Genomic DNA, 23,308 nt, shown 5'->3' on the forward strand with positions numbered 1-23,308 from the left:
GGGCCTCTGAACAGTTTGGTTAAACATTCCTTTAAAAATCGTTCTTCGTGTTCATCAGAAAAAATAAATAAATACAGGTATATACACCCTCACAAGCTCACCAAAATTGGACAGTTGAAGACTGGAAAAATGTTGCCTGGTCTGATGAGTCTCGATTTCTGTTGAGACATTCAGATGGTAGAGTCAAAATTTGGCGTTAACAGAATGAGAACATGGATCCATCATCTTGTTACCACTGTGCAGGCTGGTGGTGTAATGGTTTGGGGGATGTTTTCTTGGCACACCTTAGGCCCCTTAGTGCCAATTGGGCATTGTTGAAATGCCACAGCCTACCTGAGCATTGTTTATGACCATGTCCATCCCTTTTTGACAACCATGTACCCATCCTCTGATGGCTACTTCCAGCAGGATAATGCACCATGTCACAAAGCTGGAATCATTTCAAATTGGTTTCTTGAACATGACAATGAGTTCACTGTACTAAACCACAGTCACCAGATCTCAACCCAAAAGAGCATCTTTGGGATGTTGGTGGAACGGGAGCTTCATGCCCTGGATGTGCATCCCACAAATCTCCATCAACTGCAAGATGCTATCCTATCAATATGGGCCAACATTTCTAAAGAATGCTTTCAGCACCTTGTTGAATTAATGCCATGTAGAATTAAGGCAGTTCAGAAGGCAAAAGGGGGTCAAACACATATATCTATATATCTTTTTTAGTCAGTATGTGTTTCCTGGGACCTAATTCGAACCCTTGACCTTTTGCACTGATAACACAACGCTGTACCATTTATTTGTTATAATAAGTGTTCTTTAAATAATCAAATAATCTTTTACCTAAACTAATTGCTCTGACAGGCTGTGATCCAAAGTACTAGACGTTTTTACAGCAAATGATTTTCAAAGAGTTTGTGTTGGTTACTGAAGTCTGTGCTGCTGTTGGTTTGAAGGTACAAATCTTATTTACCACTTAGTACCCGCCCCCCTTTTGTGTGTGGCTTGTTTATGCATTACATTTACATCTGTTTGAAAGTCACATTCATCTCTCACGAAAGCAGATGTAATGCTCAGTTTTAGACTCTCAAACGTCATGTGCTATCATAGCAGAGCTCTATCAAGTTCATTATTCTCAGATTTGTAACAGAAATATTGCATTAGTGATTCATTTTCACTAATAAAACCCAGACCGAGCACATCTGGCCATTTTTGGGAACCTGGAGTGACTCCAAAGATGCCAAAAGAGACGCCAGAACACTTCAGTCTCCACTGTCACATGTATCGTCTCGGGTCACATTCACTTTGCTTTTTTATCAATGTTATGAGAAGAAACACAGACGTGCATGTGTTCTGACAATACTGAAGGTTTTACTGTCAGATAATAATACAGGAGAATGAACACAAGACAGCCATCATTAGAGCTTTAGTCGGAGGCTGTCATGTTATTTTGCGTACAGCTACAGGCTAACAGGAAAGCTGCTGCCCAGATGCTGTGTTTTAAAGCCTGCTGGTGGCTGGGCACATATTCTCGATCACAAAAAGTGCCAATGCCGTTCCAGAAATACACACGTTATTTCCTGTGGTAGAAGCCGCAACATGTTTCTTCATATTTCTTTCTTTTCTCAAGTATTTAAGCAATGGCGAAATGTTACAAATGTTTTTGCTGTTATGAATTAATTAAATGGAACTCTCGAATAAAACATCAGAAGAATAGGTTGTGTTTGCGTTTGGTTGTATTGAGTTACAAGCAAGGGCACAGAAAGATGTTTTAGGGTGGGGTGCTGTGTGTGTGGCCGTAACCAGCTATGACATCATTGAGGTCCAGACCACTGTATATTTCTAATATCCTCTCTGAATTAAAGGGACACTCTACTTTTATCGAAAATATGCCCATTTTGCCCAGTTAATTATGTGATTTTTACCGTTTTGTAATCCATTCAGCTGATCTCCGGGTCTAGCGCTACCACTTTTAGCATAGCTTAGCACAATCCATTGAATCTGATTAGACCATTAGCATTGCGCTAAAAAAATAAACAGAGTTTGGATATTTTTCCCAATTAAAACTTGACTCTTCTGTAGTTACATTGTGTACTAAGATCGACTGAAAACTAGGAACTATACTCTCATTCTGGCGTAATAATCAAGGACTTTGCTGCTGTAACATGGCTGCAACAGGCGTAGTGATATTACACAACAGCTGAAAATAGTCCCCTTATGGCGCTTTTCCATTGCATAGTACCCCACGATTTAGTTTGTAGCACCCCTACTTACCCCGACATTGGATTAAAAAGACTGCTTGATGGTCTTGAACCCCTTTCACACAGCATGTTGATCCCAGAAAATTGCCATAAAATAGCCTTTTGTGTGAATGAAGACATGTTCTGGAATTGATCCTGGGATTACTCCTGGAATGGGGACCTAGCCGTAACATTTCCGGAATGCATCCTCTGTGAACAAAAGACAGAAATTATGCAGTGAGCAAGTTGTTGTAGTGATAATGCATGCGTCGTCGCAACAGCATAGCTATCATTCAGCTCTGACACAGCTTTTAAATGCAGATCAATGTTCATTTAGCTTCTTCATGTAAATTTGTCTTGATTTAGGAAATTGTATTTGTGCTAGAAAACAAGACAATTTTTTTTTGCCTTGCAATCCCTAAAGCTACTTCTATGAGAACCATGTACGATAATAAAACAAAAGCGCATAATCTTACATTTGTTAAAGGACAAGTTCGGTATTTTACACTTAAAGTCCTGTTTTCAGATTGTTTATGATGAAATAGAACGGTTTTGACCGAAATTTCGACATATGCGGCTGCCCCGAGAATTTTTGGGTTTTTGTGTTTCAGCTCCTACCTTTACAATGGGTTTAATGGTGCACTGGAACAATCCTTCCTAAAATGCATTTAACTTTCGTTTACAAAGACGTGAAACCCACCGAGTGGTCAGGGGTGTTCACTGATATGCTCACACAAAAATCGCTGCAAAATACGCATTCTAACAGGTTTTATCGTAGTTTTTGCCAACTCCATTGACTTGTATTAGTTGTGCTGTGAGGTACGGTATTACTCCGCGCCGGGAACTTTGTTTCTATTCTTGCAATTGGCAATGGCGGATTAGCGCCACCACCTGGGCTGGAGTGTTTATTATTCAAGCTCTAAGCGGAAGAATGTACGGGTGTGAGGCGATTGGAAAAAAAGGTCCACAAGTTAACAACGAATGCTAAACAGCTGTTGGAAAGCATCTTTTGCAGCGATTTTTGTGTGAGCATACCAGTGAACACCCCTGACCACTCGGTGAGTTTCACGTCTTTGTAAACGAAAGTTTAATGCATTTTAGGAAGGATTGTTCCAGTGCACCATTAAACCCATTGTAAAGGTAGGAGCTGAAACACAAACACCCAAAAATTCTCGGGGTAGCCGCATATGTCGAAATTTCAGTCAAAACCATTCTATTTAATCATAAACAATCTGAAAACAGGGCTTTAAGTGTAAAATACCGAACTTGTCCTTTAAAGCAACATTATGTAGTTTTTTTACCTTTAAATAATGTCTCTAAAATTAATTCAGTGATAGAACAACTTTTAACTGGACAAATTGTACTGTTGCTGCAACCTGAGCAGCCTCCTAGCTGCTACAAGCACACTCTGAAAGTGGCGGTGGAGGGTAGGAAACACAGCCCCGCCCCTCCCCCTGCCTGCAGAAGAGTGTCTGATACCAGGCACTGTTGCGCTTTTCAACCACATGGGGGAGCTGTAAGTCATTTTTAGATGGAAACTACATAGTGTTGCTTTAAAGAATCACTTACTACTGAGAAGTAAACTGATGCTAACCAGTGCTTTGTTTTTGTTAGATCAGATGTAAAAGTATCTCAGTGTTTCGTTGAATGATCCTAACTGTAATTTGCTCCTTTTAACAGGTAACTCTTTGTTGGGAAATGAAACTGAAGCGGATATTGCTGTTAACGTGACCTCCTTGCCAACTGAAGCTCCGGAAGAGAAGATAGTAGAGGTATCACCGTCCATCAGCGCTACAGTCCTGACTTTTCCCATGGGACAAAAGCACAAAGAAGAAGAAGCCAGTGGTATGATGGAGGATGCCTTTTTACCGACTACCATTATCGTTGCGGTTCCCACAACCACCTTAGCAGCCCCAGTGATCATCCCCGACTCTGCTGAGAACGACCAATTGTTAATCGATCCGATTAGGGATGAAAACGAACCGGAGCAGGGATTTGATGACAAAAGCCTGCCCGTGACTACGCAGACACCCTGGCAGGACCCTAAAGTAGACGAGGAGACCACCGTGTTTGACCTTGATCATACAGATTTTAAATTTCCTACAGTCCCCCCCACAACTTCACCTCCTTCCCCTTCTGAAGTTACTGTAGGTTTCTTTGACCATGATTCCCGCCGCAGAAACCTGGACCCAACGACTGTGACACCTCCTGAACTTCAGGGAGGGGACTCCACCTCCTGGGCCATGCCAGATAATTACGACTACAGCACGTCCCCCACTTCAGAAGATTATCCCTACACTAGCACTACTGAAACTTACGAAGATTACTTTCCCACCACCTCTCCACCCAAGCCCCTCCCTCCACAATTTTCCAACCCCGATAACACGCTGGTCAAAGTTGTCACTGTGGAAGAGAACTCACGTGTTCCCTCTACCGCTTCTGAGTCCAGTAATGGCTGTCGGCAGGGTTTCATCCGGATCAACGACACCTGCAGGTCTCCATGTGACCTGAAGGCCAACTACTGCTTCAATGGTGGCCAGTGTTACAGCCTGGATGGAGCTCAGGTGTTGTGCAGGTAAGCTTTAAGAGTAACACTAACAAGAAACTTACGCTGCATCCGAAATCGCCTACTTTTTTACTGTTACACGGGATCACAAAACCAGTCATATGTCGCTCTGGTATATTTGTAGCAATAGCCAACAATACGTTGTAAGAGTTAAAATTAAGGATTTTATGCCAAAAATCATTAGGGTATTATGGTGGAAATTTAGCAATTACCTGATAGACTGAGACGAGACAGAATAAAGAAGAAGAATTTAATGTTTGACTTGAAAGGGCCCTTCATACACAGCATTAGACAGTGCAGCGAGAAGGCAATGCTCTCTCTGCTTACAGATTTTTAAATATGGCACAAACAACAACTACAGACATACTGCATGTCCTTCAGTAGCTGGTGTTTCCTGTTATTTTCTCTATGACTGTCAACTATCTACAAAAGTTATTTTGCATTAGACATAGGAGTATATGTGCTAGACAGAAAGTCCTGACTTGCTAATTAAAATATAGGTCAGACAGTTCTCAACAAGCTACTGATAACTACTTTCTCATGCATCGTTATATAACAGATTAATACATATAAAAGAATAAAAATATAGAAGAATAAAAATCACCTACACCCTCAGATTCCAAATTAAGAGTTTGGTTCCAAAATGCGATAAACAGCGTTTTTTTTTTTATGAGTTACCGCCTAAATCAATAAATTCTTAATTTTACTCAAAATCCAATATCCCCCATGTTATTCTGTCATCTTTTCTCCATTTTTCCCCAAAACGCAATAATTGCCACTCCTTCTTTTCTGCAGAATGCAATAAATCCGCTTAACCAATCACAGTACACCATTTCACTCATTGTAAACAATAATGGCGGCGCGTTGAATTCACGGAATCCTGGTTTTCCTCATCTTCTACTTTGCGATCAACAAACAAACAAAAACAAAATAATACTTCGATGGCATTGATGGTTTTCTGTGATGGGAAAGAAACGTAAACCATCAAAATCTAATAATTTACGCAACAGGCACTCGGAAAACGGAAAAATGCCGGCTGTTGCTTGTTCTCCCGACAGCATCAAGCTTCTGTCATGCTAACACATTGACCACAAGGGATCTTATAAAAAACGTTCCATTATTTTACACAAAGCCAATGAAAATCGAGCAGGACCAAAACATTTTACAGCTGTTCGCTGTCAAAAAAGTTAATCGACGACGTCCCAAGTATAACCGCAGCAATGACATTTTTCTTAATGTGACAAAGTAAGTGTTTTGATTAATGCCATTTATGTTTATTTTTTTAATCAGTGTATACCACTAGTCAACTAAATGAATATAACATGGCAAAGATGCATGCACATTTATATATTGATTCAATAGATTTATAGCATTTTGAAAAAAAACTTTTTTTTATTTTGTGGAAAAATAGTCCGTTTTTATAATAAATCTTTGAAGATCAAATTATGGATTTGAATTTTTTATGTTTTTATAACCTAAAGATGCTATGTGAAAGTTTGTAACAGAAAATAGTGGTTTTCATCTAGTCACTTTATTGGTATAGAAAACACGTTTTTACCGAAATTAGTCTAAATGAATTTATTGCGTTTTGGAACCAAACTCTTCAAATATTGTCCTATCCTAAGAAACCATACTTTCAGATCTCAATTCAGAAAATGGACCCTTATGACTGGTTTTATGGTTCAGGGTCACATACAGTATAGGCGAAAATCAGCAAGATGGAAATTTCCTACTATGGAAGTTAATGGTGTGTCCCAATTCATAGTATTCGAAAAACAGTATAGGCGAAAAGTACCCGGATGTACCTACTGCTTTCGCCAAATTTAAGTGAGTATATGCAAAGATGTTTCACTGGTATTAAATGAATTGGGGAGATCGTAACAATCTGAATGGCAGTTCTAGTCCCGCCTCCCAGTATCAAGAGCCAATCGCAAAAGGGACTTTGCGCATGCACAGAATCGACAGGTCTTGTTTCTCCTGTTCTAACAAATACGTCGAATATACAAAAATGGTGGCAGAGTGATACGACGACTCTAAATGGATTTGGTTTATGCCTTAAATAAGAAAACATATCTGTCGATGAGGTTAGAAAAAAATATTTAAATTAAGTTTAATCACTGTTTTACCACTATTTACTCACCCGAAGTTGTTAAAAACATGTATAAATTTACTGGTTCTGCTGAACACAAAGGAAAATATTTTGAGCAATGTTTGTAACCTAACAGCTTTTGAGCACCATTGACTTCCATATAGTTTTTCCTACTATGGAAGTTAATGGTGCTCCTGCTTCCTTGTTGATTACAAATATCCAAATAATATAAGTTTGGAACAACATGAGGGTAAATAATGACAATATTTTTATTTGTGCTACTCCGTTTTCTTACCCCAGTGCAAAACATCTCATGCCATTTTGCTTTGGTGTGTAGTTTGAAGAGTGTTAAGAAATCATGTGTTGGTAATCAAGTTTTGCGGTGGATCTTTTTAACTTTATGGGCCAGTTAGCTACCACCTGAAACACGTAGCAATGCCCTAGTACCCATCCAGAACACCCTAGCAAGTGCTTTATACACACTCAAAACAACTTAGCAACTGCATAGCAACACAGCATCGACCAGCATCAAAGGCAAACCCTCACACAATGACAGTCCGAGTGCTGCACAGCAGAAAGCAGCACATGTTTTTCTCGGTTCTTTACGAGCAGCGTTTATTAGGAAACTTCTCTCTCGCTGCCAGAATATTTAAAACTGTTTTTGCCCAAGCATGTGACCCACATTTGCACTAGTTTCAAGTTTACGTGCTTGGACCTTGTTTTGTTTTCATTTGTCTTGCATTATGACAATGAGGGTCTCTTTTACAGTACAAAAAATATTATAAGGATTAAGGATTTCAATTCAGAAGAATGATAGTAACTTCAGACCATCAAAAAATCCATGGCATCTACTGCAAAAGTATTTATCATCTTAGTTCCCCCTATAAAATATCCCTTTTTAAAGAGGTCAAAGTGAGGATTATGCTTAAAGCTAAAATAAGGACATGAAGATGTGATTTCTGAAGACAGTTTAGGTTGTTTTGAGGATGGTAGAGGTTTTTAGTCCAAAGCTTCCTGAAAATATGTTTATCCACATTTTTTACATAATAAATTAGCAGATTTTGGCAGGGTAGACTTGTCTTATCTAATACAGAGATTAAACTCTTAAAGAGCTTTAAACGGTGCATGAATGGGAAAATGAACAGGCACCTCGTCTATAACCATTCAATGCACCAGAGGTTGTAATTCACATTGTGATCATGACCTCAGGACTTCCTACAGGCCTGCCTGTGACTATTAACAACCTTTAAAAGGCCATCAATTTCTGGCCCATCCCTCTTTTTAGATCAGTGCAATAGCTCTGGCTTTGACCCCAGCCAGACTACACCAGTCCAGAGGTCACGGTCTGCAATAAATTCTTAAATGTGCTCATATCCATTCTGATATACTCTTAGAGTTGTTGCTCAGGAATTTGTCTTTCATAGATCAAGAGAAATTGTAGAGTTCAAAAAGTATTTTATGAAAAATAAATAATTGACACATGAGACAGTTGTTGGCTTTCATGAAGAGTAAAGAGGTATAAAATAAATGTGGATAACATAGATCTGATCTTTTGAATGAAACTCTTTTTGCCGAGGTTAATGTTTAATTCAGATAAAAAATTTCAGAAAGTTGTCACTGGGGCAGTTCCCTTAAAAATGTCCTAATGTGTACCATTTAGATAAAGATATGCATACATTTGGTACCTCTAAGGTATTAATATGTGACCCTGGACCACTAAACCAGTCATAAGTCGCATATGTATATTTGTAGCAATAGCCAACAGTACATCAAATTCTCTTTTTGTTTTTGCCAAAAATCATTAGGGTATTAAATAAAGATCATGTTCCATGGAGATATTTCGTACATTTCCTACCATAAATATATTAAAAATGTATTTAACATTACATTAGTAATATGTGTTGCTAAGAACTTTTCTCGATATTTAGATTTTTTTTGCACCCTCAGATTCCAAAAAGTTGTATCTCAACCAAATATTTTTCTATCCTAACAAACCATAAATAAATGAAAAGCTTATTTATTTAGATTATGCATATTAATCTCAATTTCAAAAAATTGCCCAAGTGACAGCTAGGACCATTTTTGGCAATTTCTTTGTAAAAAAATAAAATAAAGTAACAGTGGTAATGTCTTACGTAAACTCTACAGGAGATACATGTAAGATTATAAGAATAAATTGAGCCGTGATATTGGACTGTTTTTTTCTTCAAATAATCTCATTGCTGTCTATGAATTTTAATTTAGATATTTAAAAAGTCTCATATATTTTTCGTATAGCTTTTCTCACAACCCTAAGTGCTGTATTAAAATAAATAATATCATTATACACTCTCAGAAAAAATACCAAAGCTGTCAATTTCAAAAAGTACACATTTAAAGGCAGGATAGGCAGGAATTATCTAAAAAACTTTTTTACAAATTTGTTTAAACTGTCTTTATATACCGATACATAATTAAAATGTAAGTACTCTGAAAAAGAGAGTATAAAACTCAAGTGTCTTTAGACCTCTCACGACTGTTTTAAACGCAGCTAATTTTTCCATTTGGGACAAAACAAATGATTGGCTTGCGCGACTATCACTCTCTCTCGCGACCATGGCACCACCCCTGTTGCTATGGGATCTGCCCACACATGCGCACACCCGATTGATTTGAACGTGCACGAGGCACTCTAGCTAGAGCAAAAGTATGGCAGAGAAGTGCATTCAGAACTCACAGTACCTGCATATGCAGTCAGCGAAGGCAAACAAGGCAAACAAAGGCATAAACAAAGCAATCAAACGAGAGTAAATATCGCGTGGCTTTTCCTCAAGTCGACGATGCGGTAGTGGTATTGTCTCCGGAGTGTAGTCCTCATCAGAGTCAACAATGCTTTTATCACGGAAACTCTTCCATGCAAAACACTGGCTTAATAGTGAGTATTAAAAGCCATCCTATTTGTTTATATTCATATTGATAAAGTTAGGTGTATTATTACATGTGATTGTGACATGATGTTACTACATGCACCGCGCTCTCAGCAGAGCCGGTCAGCGTTGCGCGTTCATGTGTTTTGGGGCGTGGCTTTAGAAGAAACCCAGAAGGGATGGGGTGGAGTGAATGGAAAAATGAGCTGTGTTTAAAACAGTGGTGAGAGGTTTACAGACACTCGATTTTTATACTCTCTTTTCAGAGTACTTACATTTTACTTATGTATTGGTATATAAAGACAGTTTAAACTAATTTGTAAAAAAGTTTTTTTTAGATAATTCCTGCCTATCCTGCTTTTAACCCTAAATGGTGCATATTTGTACAGCAATGTACATTTTAGTACCTCACAGGTAGATAATGGTACCTTAGGTACCCTTTACCTTTATAAAGGGTAACATCACAGTGACAGCTTTTGTACCATAAGAGTGTAGTAACATATAAGCAGTCTGGGCACTAGTAAATGATCTTGCTGAAAATTTGTCTTTTTATTTTAACCCAAGCTGCGTCCGAAAGCTCTAAATGCTGCATTCCAAGGCATTAAGGCATCAAGTCATGTCAAATCCAATGTTGTTGACTTCCTGTCTCCTGAAATACCTTCATTTTCCTGTCCCACAATTCTATGTGTAGGTGTACAAGGAGAATGTGATTGGTCGAGCCTGGTCGAGTTTGAAAAAATTAAATGGTGGCCAAGGAAGCAGCTGGACCGCAATTTTAGCATAAATACAGCATTTCTAGCTAAAAAAATTCTAATATGGGATTAATTATAAGGTGTTCTCTGTTTATATTTCAAACTGAATTCCGTAATCCTGTCTTACAAGTCTGTCCGAATGCATTTCTTTGTCTTCATGCCTTACTTATTCATTTAGCTGACGCTTTTATCCAAAGCAACTTACAATTGCTATATATGTCAGATGTCGCACACCTCTGGAGCAACTAGGGGTTAAAGGAATAGTCAATTTTCTTAAAAGAAAAATCCAGATAATTTACTCACCACCATGTCATCCAAAATGTTGATGTCTTTCTTTGTTCAGTCGAGAAGAAATTATGTTTTTTGAGGAAAACATTGCAGGATTTTTCTCATTTTAATGGACTTTAATAGAGCCCAACATTTAATACTTAACTCAACACTTAACAGTTTTTTTCAACAGAGTTTCAAAGGACTATAACCGATCCCAAACGAGGCATAAGGGTCTTATCTAGCGAAACGATTGTCATTTTTGACAAGAAAAAAAAAAAATGCACTTTTAAACCACAACTTCTCGTCTAGATCCGGTCGTGATGCGCCAGCGTGACCCCACGCAATACGTCATGACGTCAAGAGGTCACCGCCCCAGTGTTTACAAGTGTGTTGAAAGAGGACCGTTCCTACGTTGTTGTATGTGAATGATACTAATTAATGTCTTTGTGTCAGTTTATTGTTTACAATGGTCCGCAAATGTGCGTTTTATATATGTAACACGTGACCTCCCTACGTCACTAAGCATTTACGTTAGGTCACGCTGGACTGGACCTAGACGAAAAGTTGTGGTTTAAAAGTGCATATTTTTTATTTTTCTTGTCAAAAATGACAATCGTTTCGCTAGATAAGACCCTTATGCCTCGTTTGGGATCATTTATAGTCCTTTGAAAATCCGTTGTAAAAACTGTTAAGTGTTGAGTTAAGTAATAAATGTTGGGCTCTATTAAAGTCCATTAAAATGAGAAAAATCCTGCAATGTTTTCCTCAAAAAACATAATTTCTTCTGGACTGAACAAAGAAAGACATCAACATTTTGGATGACATGGTGGTGAGTAAATTATCTGGATTTTTCTTTTTAGAAAATTGAATATTTCTTTAAATGTCTTGCTTAAGGCACAATAGTGTGTCACAGTGGATTCGAACCTAGGTCCCCCACACCAAAGGCAAGTGTCTTATCCACTGCACCATCACCACCCCAGTCATTGCCTCATGAGGGAGTGAGGGACTTAGCTTTCGGACGCAGTCCCAGTCTCATGGAGATGCATATAAATAGCACGAAGTGTGAAAAATACATACGCCAAATTCCAATTTTGCATGCATATGATAGGCCAGTCCTACCCGTTCACTAAATACGGCGCATCTTTTTGTGTCGTTTTATGTATGGTTTTTTTCTATTTTTTTTAATTTTTTACTTTGGTTAGGGGTAAAATTTCATATTTGCTTTAGGATGTCATTTAATCAGTGGCGGCTCGTGACTGCTCATCCGAGGGGTGCAAATTCAAAATAAGTGTTCGTAATTATAATTCAGTATGAATGCAGTTATTGCTTTTCCAGGCCTTTTATTATTCAATCACCTGCCAAATGCCATAAATGTAACCCTCTAAAGAATCAAATGTATCACAGTGCACGCAATGAAAACAGATGCCCTACCAAAAACCTCTCCTTTGGGGCTGATTAGCCCTCCTCACTCCCCAAATCAGACCTGGTTAAAGTGGGTCAGTAGTAGGGCTGGGAAAAAAATCGATTTGATTTTAAAATCGAGTTGGCAGGTCAAATCGATTCATATTTTAAAAAAATCGATTTTTTTAGATTTTTTTTCTCCCCCTCTGCAGTATAGAGCAGTACATACAGTGTTTCCCAAACATAGGCTCTACTGGGCATTCCGCCCAGGTAAAATGAACCCGCCCAGGAAAAAAAATCACTTTACGAATTTCCGTATTTTTTGAACTCGACTGGATGACCCGTGTTTTGTTGAGAGAGCCCGTGAAGATGCACGCGTCATAAACTCATTATCCAGCGCATCATAAACTCATCATCCAGCGCGGCAAACTGGATCAACTGCAGCACATACTGAGGTAACTGAGCAGCCAGGGAACTACACTGCGACCAAAATGGTCGCATATGCTTATGTGCATATGTGTTTATAGCATCCAAGTTGGCTTCATTTTGCGTGCAAGCACGTTGTGTCTCTCCCGTTGAGTGTCCGTTCACGTGCTCTTCGTTTCTCAATGAATTGGGTGCGACGCGAAGCAAGCTCAGTGTCACATTGTATCCTTTCATGTTTCTGAACTTGAGCAGAGTTTTACCATTAGAGGTCTTTCTTCACTGAGGACGCGGGACCCGTACGGTTCCGGGTTTATATTAGAAATGGTCAGTCTGGTCCGGGTCGGTCCTAGTTTATTACTTTGAGTCCCAAGTATGATTAATATTGTGTGTAAAACCCGATTCGACCGGAGAACTGCCGTGAGCGCTACCTAAAGCTCGAGTGAAGTTTCAGCGTGCCTCCGGTTTCTATGGTGATGACAACTGGCTCTTGTTGCGCCCACGCGCTGCATTTTCTTTAATCCATTTTTTTATAATCTAATCTATACTATTAATAGACCATATCTTTTCTAAAATCTAAAAGTTTGCACAGAGATTGTAGCAAAAAGCAGTGCTAATGTCAAGCCCATTGCACTGAACGAGCAAAGCAAAAGCTGACTCAGGATATAAAAAAACTCTAAGCTGTAATTTAAAGTCTGTCATCAGGACAGCAAGTAAACTTTTAAATCTGAAATAATGAGTGGATTAAGCTTTTTTAATCGGCAAAAGAGAAATAGAAAGCAGAAGCAGCAGTAAAAGTGCCTATCTCTAGAAATTATTACCATTATAACATCAGTCACATTTATAATCTATAGACCTGCACTGTCTTTTAATATACTGTACATAGTATTGTATATATTGAGTTTGATAAAAGGGGTCGTCAAATTGCTTCATATACCAGTGCAAAAACAGAAAGTGTTTTCGTGGTGCTTTGACAAACAGTGTCAGCTTTGTTCATGACAAAGAAAGTTTGGGGTGGTTAGATTAATGAACTATAATGTGAAATTAATATTAATGTTCAATAATTCAAAGTATTGTGTTGTGTCACACATTATTAGTTCTGTGTCACATGTATAGTAGACCATTTTTTGTCGGTGGATTATAATGATTGCCCTTTTCACCAGCTACCACCGCAAGTAAATTTCAGATCTGTGGGAAACACTGACATACATTTTGCATTCGCCAATCTTCATTCCTTCCCAATTTTTTGTTGATGCATTTTAATTAAATATAATAAATATATATTTTAAAAATATATACAGTTTGCAATTATTTTGTTTTAAATGGGGTCGGGGAAAAAAAATCGATTCGAATCGTAAATCGAGTTTTTAATAAAAAAATCTCAGATTTTTTTATGGGGACGAATCGCCCAGCCCTAGTCAGTAGAACTCTGGGCAGCTGTGTCTCATGTTGGCTTTGTTTACATGAGGCTCATCTCAACACACTGATTTATTCACTGCTGTGATCTTATTAATAGGATAAATGTTAAGGGCTCAGACATCTTTTCATAGGATTGTCCCCACCCCCCATGCACATGCACATTTAGTGATCTGTCTAGATCAGCTGGGCTTTGTGTAAAAATGTTTTACCAGTGATTTAATGAAAGAGTATTTCTGTTATTGCTCAGATGAGACTCTTTAAAATGCTCAGTAGATGTAATATTGTGATTTGTTACCTTAAAGGTGCAGTGTGTAATTTTTAGAAGGATCTCTTGACAGAAATGCAAAATAATATACAAAACTATATTATCAGGGGTGTATAAAGACCTTTTTATAATGAACCGTTATGTGTTTATTGCCTTAGAATGAGACGTTTTATCTACATACACAGAGGGTCCCCTTACATGGAAGCCGCCATTTTGTGCAGCCATGTTTCTACAGAAGCCCTTAACAGACAAAGTTTTTTACTAAGTTGTCTCCAACGATGACATGTTTGTCTGGTGGCGGCTACCATAGCTTCTCTGTGTGTTTCAAAAGCAAGAGGTGAGCAGTGGACTGAGCCGTTGGTTGCAATTCACAACCTCACCACTAGATGCCGCTAACATTTACACACTGCACCTTTAAGTATCATCTTTGTCTTGGATGTTAGAAACAATTTAATATTTGTTTTGGTAATAATTTCATGAGAAAATGTTTAACTTGAATGTCTGAGCACAAATTGTTGAGATCTTTCTTGAAATTTTAAAGAAGACATTACTCGGGTTTTTTCTCATATGAAAATGGAAACAATTTTTTACTCCATTTACTCTTTTGAATACTATGTAGCCGAAACAATTGAGATATTACCTACAATCTCAGAATTCTTCTTTCCTGTTTCCTTTTCTTTTCTGGTGTTAGTCATTTACTCAGTCATGATAAACAAACACACAATTTTGGAGGAATTTAAAGTTTGATGAAAAACATGCCGGTGTGAGTCACAGTTCTCTGTTTTCAGCATGGAAACAGATGAAAGCAATACAGTGTTTTTTTATGTTTGTGTATTCAGATCATTTGATATTCAAGCAAAATCTATTTACTGTATGTGTCACTTTGTATATTGCATGAAACATTGTTGTTTAGATCTCGAAACTTTGTTGCAACGAGATCTCATTCCAACCTCCCATGCAAATCCCTCTGGCACACAGGGTGTGTGGAGCCACTTTACACTCATTTACTCTGAACCTGGGAGTAAACCAAATGTAGACTTTTATCTTGCCAGACAAAATTAGATTCATCCTGGACGTCCCACTGAAAATCCAACTCCTTTTCCGTTAAACTGCATCTTTAGCTTTGAAATGGGATATGTTGCTATTGACAGAGATTTATAACAGATTAAAGAAATGTTCCAAGCTAATTTCAAAATATTTGTGACATATTGTCAGTTTTACTTTTAACACAACCTGTGTTTTATTTGAACACAAAATCAACACAAAATGACACACTATGTGTTAAAATGACACATAGGGCCCTATTTTAACGATCTGAAACGCAAGTGCGAAGCGCAATGCGCAAGTGACTTTGTTGGCGGATCTTGGGCGCTGTTGCTATTTTCCCGGCGGGAGAAATAACTCTTGCGCCAGGCGCAAATCAATAAGGGGTTGGTCTGAAGTAGGTTCATTATTCATAGGTGTGGTTTGGGCGTAACGTCAAATAAACCAATCAGAACGCTATCCAACATTCCCTTTAAACGCAAGGGCGCAAGTTCCATGGCGGGTTGCTATTATTATGACGGATTTACCAGGCGCACGCCAGGAGCGGTTCACAGCCGAGGAGACCAACGTTCTTGTAAGAGCAGTCAAAGACAGAGAAGTTGTTTTGTATGGGGATGGGAGAAACCGGCCCAAATCAGCGTCGGTTAAACAGGCGTGAGAGGAAATAACCACAATTGTCTCATCAGCTGGCATCCCCATCGTTGCGCCAAGCGCTACAATGATGTCAGGAGACGGGGGAATCCCAAGCTTGCCAGCATAAATCGGGGACGCCGTGTAACGGGAGGTGGATCTGCCTCTACACAGGACCTAACGCCAGCAGAGGACATCGCTGCGTCCACCCTCACCGCTGAAAGTGTTTGGGGGCTTTGAAATCGGACCCAAGAAACGCAAGCAAGGTCCAACCCCAAAGTACACTTACAAATCAAGTTCATATACATTAAGGTTTCTTATGAAAATATTTTAATCGTTATTTGCATGAGAATTTTTTTACGCAGCCACACAATAAATAAAAACTATCACCACAATGCTCACCACTATGATTCCCCTTATCTCATGTGTTAATATTTTTTATTGTAACAATTTATGATTTGCAAAAATAACTGTTGCATCTGTGTAGATTAGATAAGCAAAGTGTGTGCGCGTTGTGCACCGTGCACGCTATACATTATGGTCAAGCATGCGCCCTTAAAATAGCATAATGAACAACGCGCAACGCGCCACTGACTTTAGACTAGTTTTTTTTGGTCAGTGGCGCAATTGTTTTTTGAAACTGCAAAATAGCATCAGGGATGGTTTGTGCCGGAACACGCCTCCTTTTTGCGCTAAACCGCCCAGGGAGCGCAAGTTCATTCCCTAGTTTGCCGACATGCATCTGTGGAGGTAAAAACCCGCTGTGCGTCGGTGCAAAATACGAATGATACATGCGTCACTGACAAAGTCAATTGCGCTGGGTGCAAGATAGGGCCCATAATGTGTTAAAAGCATGATTTTTTTCATAAATTGACACATCCTTTCTTAGAGTGTAATTTGATTTTTAAATATGGCCCACATCCCATTCGGGCAGGGTTTATGACCAGGTGGCGATCAAAATTTTTTGGCTTCACTTTTTAGGACTTGTGTGGCATGCCTGTTTAAAACCAAGATCATTTAATGATTTTCTTACAGATGGACACAAAACATTGTTGTGACAGACAAAGTAGGTCATGATTAGATCGCTCCTAATCCAGTCTCGATCCTTCTCAGCCCCTGGGCTTATTACTATCAGCGGTCTTCAAGTGTGTCGCTTCTCAATCTGGGGATTGGGCATCCTCTCTAAATAAGCTGTAGCCCAGGCAGTTAATGATGGTTGTGAGTAGGTCTGCATGATACTGAATAAAAATGCAATGCCATAACTTGCTAAATGATACGATGGTAGGCGGTACAATAATGCTTAAAGTTTGTCAAATCAATTTGAATACAAATAAAATATATTTAAAACTCAAAATTAAATAATATACGGGTGATTTTCACGAAATCCAGATTTAGAAGGTATCCAGCAAGCATCAGATTTTTTAAAAGGCCCTTGAAGCCAATTTTTTTGCACATATAAGTTTAAGGTCTGAACTTACTATAACCATTATTTTTAGAGGATTTATAAAAAATGTCCTATAGAATTATTTAACATTTTTTAGATAATCATTATAAAAAATTCTCGTTAACGCAACATGATATTACATTAAATATATGCTTTTACAAACTCATGTTTCGGTAATGAGAACTAAAAAGTTGTCTAGGTACTATGACAAACAAAATTTCAACTTTTATCTGGAGAGAAAAAATAAGAACTGCTTACCTGGTAGCCATCTTGAGTGTCACAGTCAATTATGTCCCTTCCAACATTTTTTATTTTTGAAAATGTTAGTTCATTGCGGGCTTGAACAATGATTGAAAATTGTTGCGGAGGATGAGAAAATTGGTCTTGGACACATTCATATTCCTTATTATTGTCACTACATTTACCAATGATCACCAAATACCACATGTTTCTTTACTGTAAATGTTTATAGTATAACATGCACTGAAGATTTTTATTATTTTATTTTTTTATTATTAATATTTCCATGTCAAAGAACAAAAATCCAGTCATGGACAAGTTGCGGTACTTCCATATTTTATACAGGGTATTCCATGATTTCGGTATATCTTGCAGCCCTAGTTTTGAGCACAGTGGTTAACCTCAGGCTTCGAGTTAATGTGCTCGGCATTTGGATAGGCTCAGTTTGACAATCTAAACTAACACTTCATTAAAGGACACTGAACTTTTATCTGTTTGAGAGCGAGACCTGTGCTTGAGGTGAGATTTGGTCTTAAGAGATCTTTAAGAGATGATGGAAGTGTCATCAGGTCATCTGTTTCAACAACTGCCTGGCGCTGTTTGGCCTCCATCCATCTCAAAACCAATCCCCTAAATAACACACACACACGTGCACTTATACACACAAACACTGGCTTAGCGTGACCATCTGTCCACAAGCCAGATTCATAAACTGTCCATATTTCAAAACAGAGGTTAACGGCACAGATTCAACCCTCAAGCCAGTGAAGCCACCCAGATCTGACTTACAGCAGATGTGAATTTCTAAAAACAAACATGCAAACCCACCTAACCAGTCAGTAACCAGACCATTTTTAGGGGGCTTTTGAATATTTTTTTGAAGTTTGAAAGCTTTCCCTATAAAAATGATGGGTTGTATTAACCCATGGACAAACCCAACTGCTGGGTTAAATGAACTTGGAAAAGGTCCATATTTGACCCAACCATGCACAACCCAGCATTTTAGGTTAAAGCAAACCAGAATAAGTTAAACTCAGCGGTTGGGTTTATCCATATTTTACCCATCCATATAGGTTAAAACAAAGCAGCGTTCTTACCGTGTATCCATTATATAATCGTATAGAAAGGAACAACACAGATATTCAAATTTCTTCTTGTGTGTTCGATGTAAGAAAAAAGATATATTGTTTAGAAGAATTACATAGCAGTAAATGTTGTAAATGATGATTTGTGTTCAATGCTGTAGGCTCTGTATGTGGAGAAAGTTTGGGTTAAATTTGAAAGATTGCATTACAGATTTATCTTCAGATTTGTTTAGAAGGGCTCACGACCCAGAGAGGCAGCTATGAACAGAAGTGGGTGGAGAAAAGAGAAAGATAAACGGATACAAAACAAGAAAGATGGAAAGACTGGAATTGAAAACCCCCTGAAAGGAGGGTTGAGTTGGAGAACAGACAGGAGAATGGGTGTAGAATGTAATTTAGATTGCATGCAAACACGCCGAGGAAACAAACACAATCGAAGAAGTGTTGAGATCTGGAAGCGTGGATGAAAAACAGCTGAAGGGCTGAAAAGACGGGATGCTGTAGCGACGCATTTAAATGCGTGATCTCATCAACACACCCGTCACTTCTCCCTTCTGGGATTGAATGCCCTTGATGGCACCATGCCAAACCCCAAAACTCCGTTCTCCTTCATCTCGCTCTGGGTTGGCGCAGACACAAAGGGGCATACAGGATGCTGTCGTGAAAAGGAAAGAAACCTCAGAAACCCTCTGCCGTGACCACCAAGGCTGTGAATGAAGATGACTTCCTTTCTTTCTAGACATTTACATTTCTGTGTGCAAATGTATGTGCGGGTGTGAGAGAGAGAAGACGTGGTGACCACGGTTGCAGTCTTTACTGATGATTTGGGTTTATGAAATGTCAATGGCTGCGTGTGAAATTGCATACTGTGACAGTAGTAACTGAATTAGATTAAGTACTCATTGACCGTTAAAACCGTAGCTACTATATATATAATATGGATACTAGTATTAAATGGATAGTTCGGCCAAAAATGATATTAAACCCATGATTTACTCACCCGAGTACGAGTTGCGTATGTCCATCGTTTTTCAGACAAACACATTTTCGGATATTTTATAAAATGTTTTAGATCTTTTAATTGATTAAATGTAATGTTACGGGGTCCACCCATAGTCCACGACCTTCAAGTCCAAAAAAAGTGCATCCATCCTTCACAAATTAAATCCAAACGGCTCCAGGATGATAAACAAAGTCTTCTGAGGGTAATCCGCGCGGTGTTGTTGTAGAAATATCCAAATTTTAAAACTTTATTAACTAAAATAAATACCTTCCGGAAGCGCCGCCATCTTAGTCGCGTCCGCATTCAGGAAGAGCGCTTACGCAGCCTACGGAGGCTTCTCTCCTGCTGCTCTGTGCCCCCGCCCTCCGAATTTGTCATACGTCAATAAGAAAAGTGCGTACAATACGCTAATACTCTCTCCTGAATGCGGACGCGACTAAGATGGCGGCGCTACCGGAAGGTATTTATTTACGTTAATAAAGTTTTAAATATGGATATTTCTACAACAACACCGCGCGGATTACCCTCAGAAGACCTTTGTTTATCATCCTGGAGCCGTTTGGATTTAATTTGTGAAGGATGGACGCACTTTTTTTGGACTTGAAGGTCGTGGACTGTGGGTGGACCCCGTAACATTACATTTAATTAACTGAAAGATCTAAAACATTTTCTAAAATATCCGAAAATGTGTATAGCGGTGTTAACGCTTTTGGACATTTTTGAATAAAACAACGCATCTCTTCTTCTTCATTGGATAACTCCTCTCCCGGGGGCTCATAGGATAGTAAAGGGTCCATTGAATGAACACTTCGGGATCTTGAGTAGTAGGTCATCCGGGTACTTTTTCGCCTACTGTTTTGGAACAGTTTTGGAATACAATAAATTATGCAGAATGACTACTTATTGGCGCTTTTCCATTGCATAGTACCCCACAGTTAGGTTTGGGTCAGGTCGGGTCAGCTCACCTCACTTTTGCTTGGTTAGCTTTTTCATCGAGTTTAGTAACACTTCGGAGTGGGAGGGATTATAGGCGTGTCGTTATATTTGCGCCGCCTACTGCTGTGACATCATACATGTATGAGCGTCGTTGTACATTCCCATACAATCATTTATTTCTCAGTCTGCCACAAAATTAAAATTGACCACCACAGATAGATATTTGCACATCCGTTTATCTTCTGTCTCACATGACAGTTTCTGTACAAACACCCTTAGTGTCAGTCGACGCGCTCTGCTGAGCATCATTTAAGTTGCATTTAAGCATATATGCGGACGTGCGTGTCGCGAATGTGCCGCCACAAACTGAAAGTCTGGAAAAAACTGTTATGGTTTTCCTGATTCTCAACCTGTGGATGTTTTTCATCGCTAAAAGGGAGTTTGGGAACTTACAGCAAAGCACAGATGACAACAGGTTTACTGGACAGCGCAAGCTAGCATGAAGCTAAAGCTAATCTTTTACATTTTAGCGATTACGCTGGCAGTGACGATTCTCTCAGACCAATCAGTGTTTTCGTGTCACTTTTTGGTATCAGCTCGGGTCGCTTGGAACCATGACTGGGATGGTACTAAAAAAAGTATTGAGTACTACGAACTGAACCCAGTGGAAAAGCTCCTAAAAGTAAGCTGACCCCAACCAAACCATGGGGTACTATGCAATGGAAAAGCGCCATATGTTACTGGTATCAGATCACATAGACTCTAAGGCAAAAAGGTACAGATGGACAGAATAATGACTGCTCATACACTTGTTTTTTTTTTCTTAGACAAATCCTAGATCAAAACTCCTGCATTCTAGATCCTTTTAAAATACATGCACACATATTGACACTGGATTGCACCTTTTCAAGACAAATGTCATGCAGAAACAGTTAAGTTTGGAAGAAACTTAGAGTTAGATAAAAGCAGCGAGTGTCACTCACTGGTGCCTGCAAATATGAATGGTAAAAATGTTGAAGGCAGTGAATTTTAACTTGCCCTTGGTGCAAGAAATGCACAGAGTCCCATGCATAATTCATATGGAGCCAGAGACAACATGCAGAGTAAAAAAAAAAACGTTTTTGGGCGGTCGGTGAAGATTAAAATCAACCGTGTGTCCTCCTATGTGTCTCGTTTAAAAAAAGACTGCGTATTGGCTCTTATACAACAATAATTGTATATTAAGTTAAGGTGCTTCTAGCCCCTTTTTAATCCAACAGGTTGCCACTGTTGATGCTTGTGTTTGATTTATATCGGTCCTCATGCAACTTTTTTATTTCTCACACACCTTTGTTTTCTTTTTTAGGTGTAACATCCAGGACTACATGTGGCACAAGGGTTCACGCTGCGAGTCGGTGATCACAGAGTTTCAGGTGATGTGCCTCGCCATCGGCTCTTCCACCCTCATGGTGCTCCTGCTCTTCATGACCATCGTTTGCTTCGCCAAGAAGCTGCACGTGCTCAAGACCGAAAACAATAAGTTGCGCAAGCGCAGGTGAGACTCCAGCCTGCAGAGGGCGGCGGAGAAAATGGGGCAAATTTGTGAAATAAAAACACATTGTTTAGAGAGAATGAAAGGTTTATGGATTAAACGGCTTAAAACCTCACGTTATGTGGGGGATCAAGGAGTGAATAAATGTGGCACATTGCATTAGCCTGCCATGTGTTTATTTAAACAGTAATGTTATGGTCTCGTGACCTTGGTCAGGCATATATTCAGTCCGATTCAAATCTATTTCTATAGTGTTTTTCGCAATTTTGCAGAGACGTGTGAAATATACAATTTAAGTTATTATAACAGTGCATAAATTATAGCCGAATAGCAGATATTCCTGGGATCGAACCTGTGACGTTTTGCGCTGCAAATGCAATGCTCTACCAGCTGAGCTACAGGAACAAAATTACCTCAGGTAATGCTAATCCCATCCACATAGAGCGGGTTGAGAGACCAGCTAGCTGACCCATAAAACCAGTTGAACACTAGTATGTCTAATCTGAGAGATCAGCTATACTAGCTTATAAACCATCTAAGACCAGCTTAAGCTTGTTTAAGCAGTTTTTTAGCCAGGTAGATTAAATACTAATAATATGTTTAATAAAAAAAGAATAGGGTAGTACAGGTCTCTTTTTTGATTCCCTAAAAAGTGTTAGCATAATACCGGAGCTGTATTTGGCTAATCAGATGCTACGGAGACAAAACAGAGCAGGGAGTGGATGGCGTGCTAACGTTTAGCGTACAGCGCTAGCAGCGGGCAGACTGCTGCATGATGTCATGAGAGCTCAAGCTGAAAGTAGGGCAGTGTGATGGGGAGGAGGGGCAAGATGACCTACATACAGCTGTGAGACCCAGGGGGGTGCGGGGGTGAAAACTACGGCCATGATTTAAACAACATACACACCCTTTTTAAAGACAAGAAGGAGACGGATGATGAGAAAGGGGAGAACAGGGGAACATAACAAGGAACAGGACGTTTTAGGGTGCAATGGAGGGTGCACATGTTTTAGGTGAGAAGTGAAAGCAGTGCTACAGATGTGGATGTGAATCACACGCCTGCCTCT

General features: G+C 39.1%; 1 protein-coding gene across 6 annotated transcripts in view; it reads left to right on the plus strand.

Annotated features, from left to right (window-relative positions):
* Positions 1-23,308, plus strand: part of cspg5a (chondroitin sulfate proteoglycan 5a) — a 46,604-nt gene that overhangs the window by 5,701 nt on the left and 17,595 nt on the right. For all 6 annotated transcript variants that reach the window (XM_065298650.1, XM_065298651.2, XM_065298652.2 and 3 more), the window contains exons 2-3: positions 3,918-4,812; positions 22,056-22,244. In XM_065298650.1, coding sequence (XP_065154722.1) covers positions 3,918-4,812; positions 22,056-22,244 — 1,084 coding nt within the window. The remainder of the gene's footprint in view (positions 1-3,917; positions 4,813-22,055; positions 22,245-23,308) is intronic.

The sequence above is a fragment of the Paramisgurnus dabryanus genome, chromosome 13 (genome assembly GCF_030506205.2).
Source record: "Paramisgurnus dabryanus chromosome 13, PD_genome_1.1, whole genome shotgun sequence".
NCBI lineage: Eukaryota > Metazoa > Chordata > Actinopteri > Cypriniformes > Cobitidae > Paramisgurnus > Paramisgurnus dabryanus.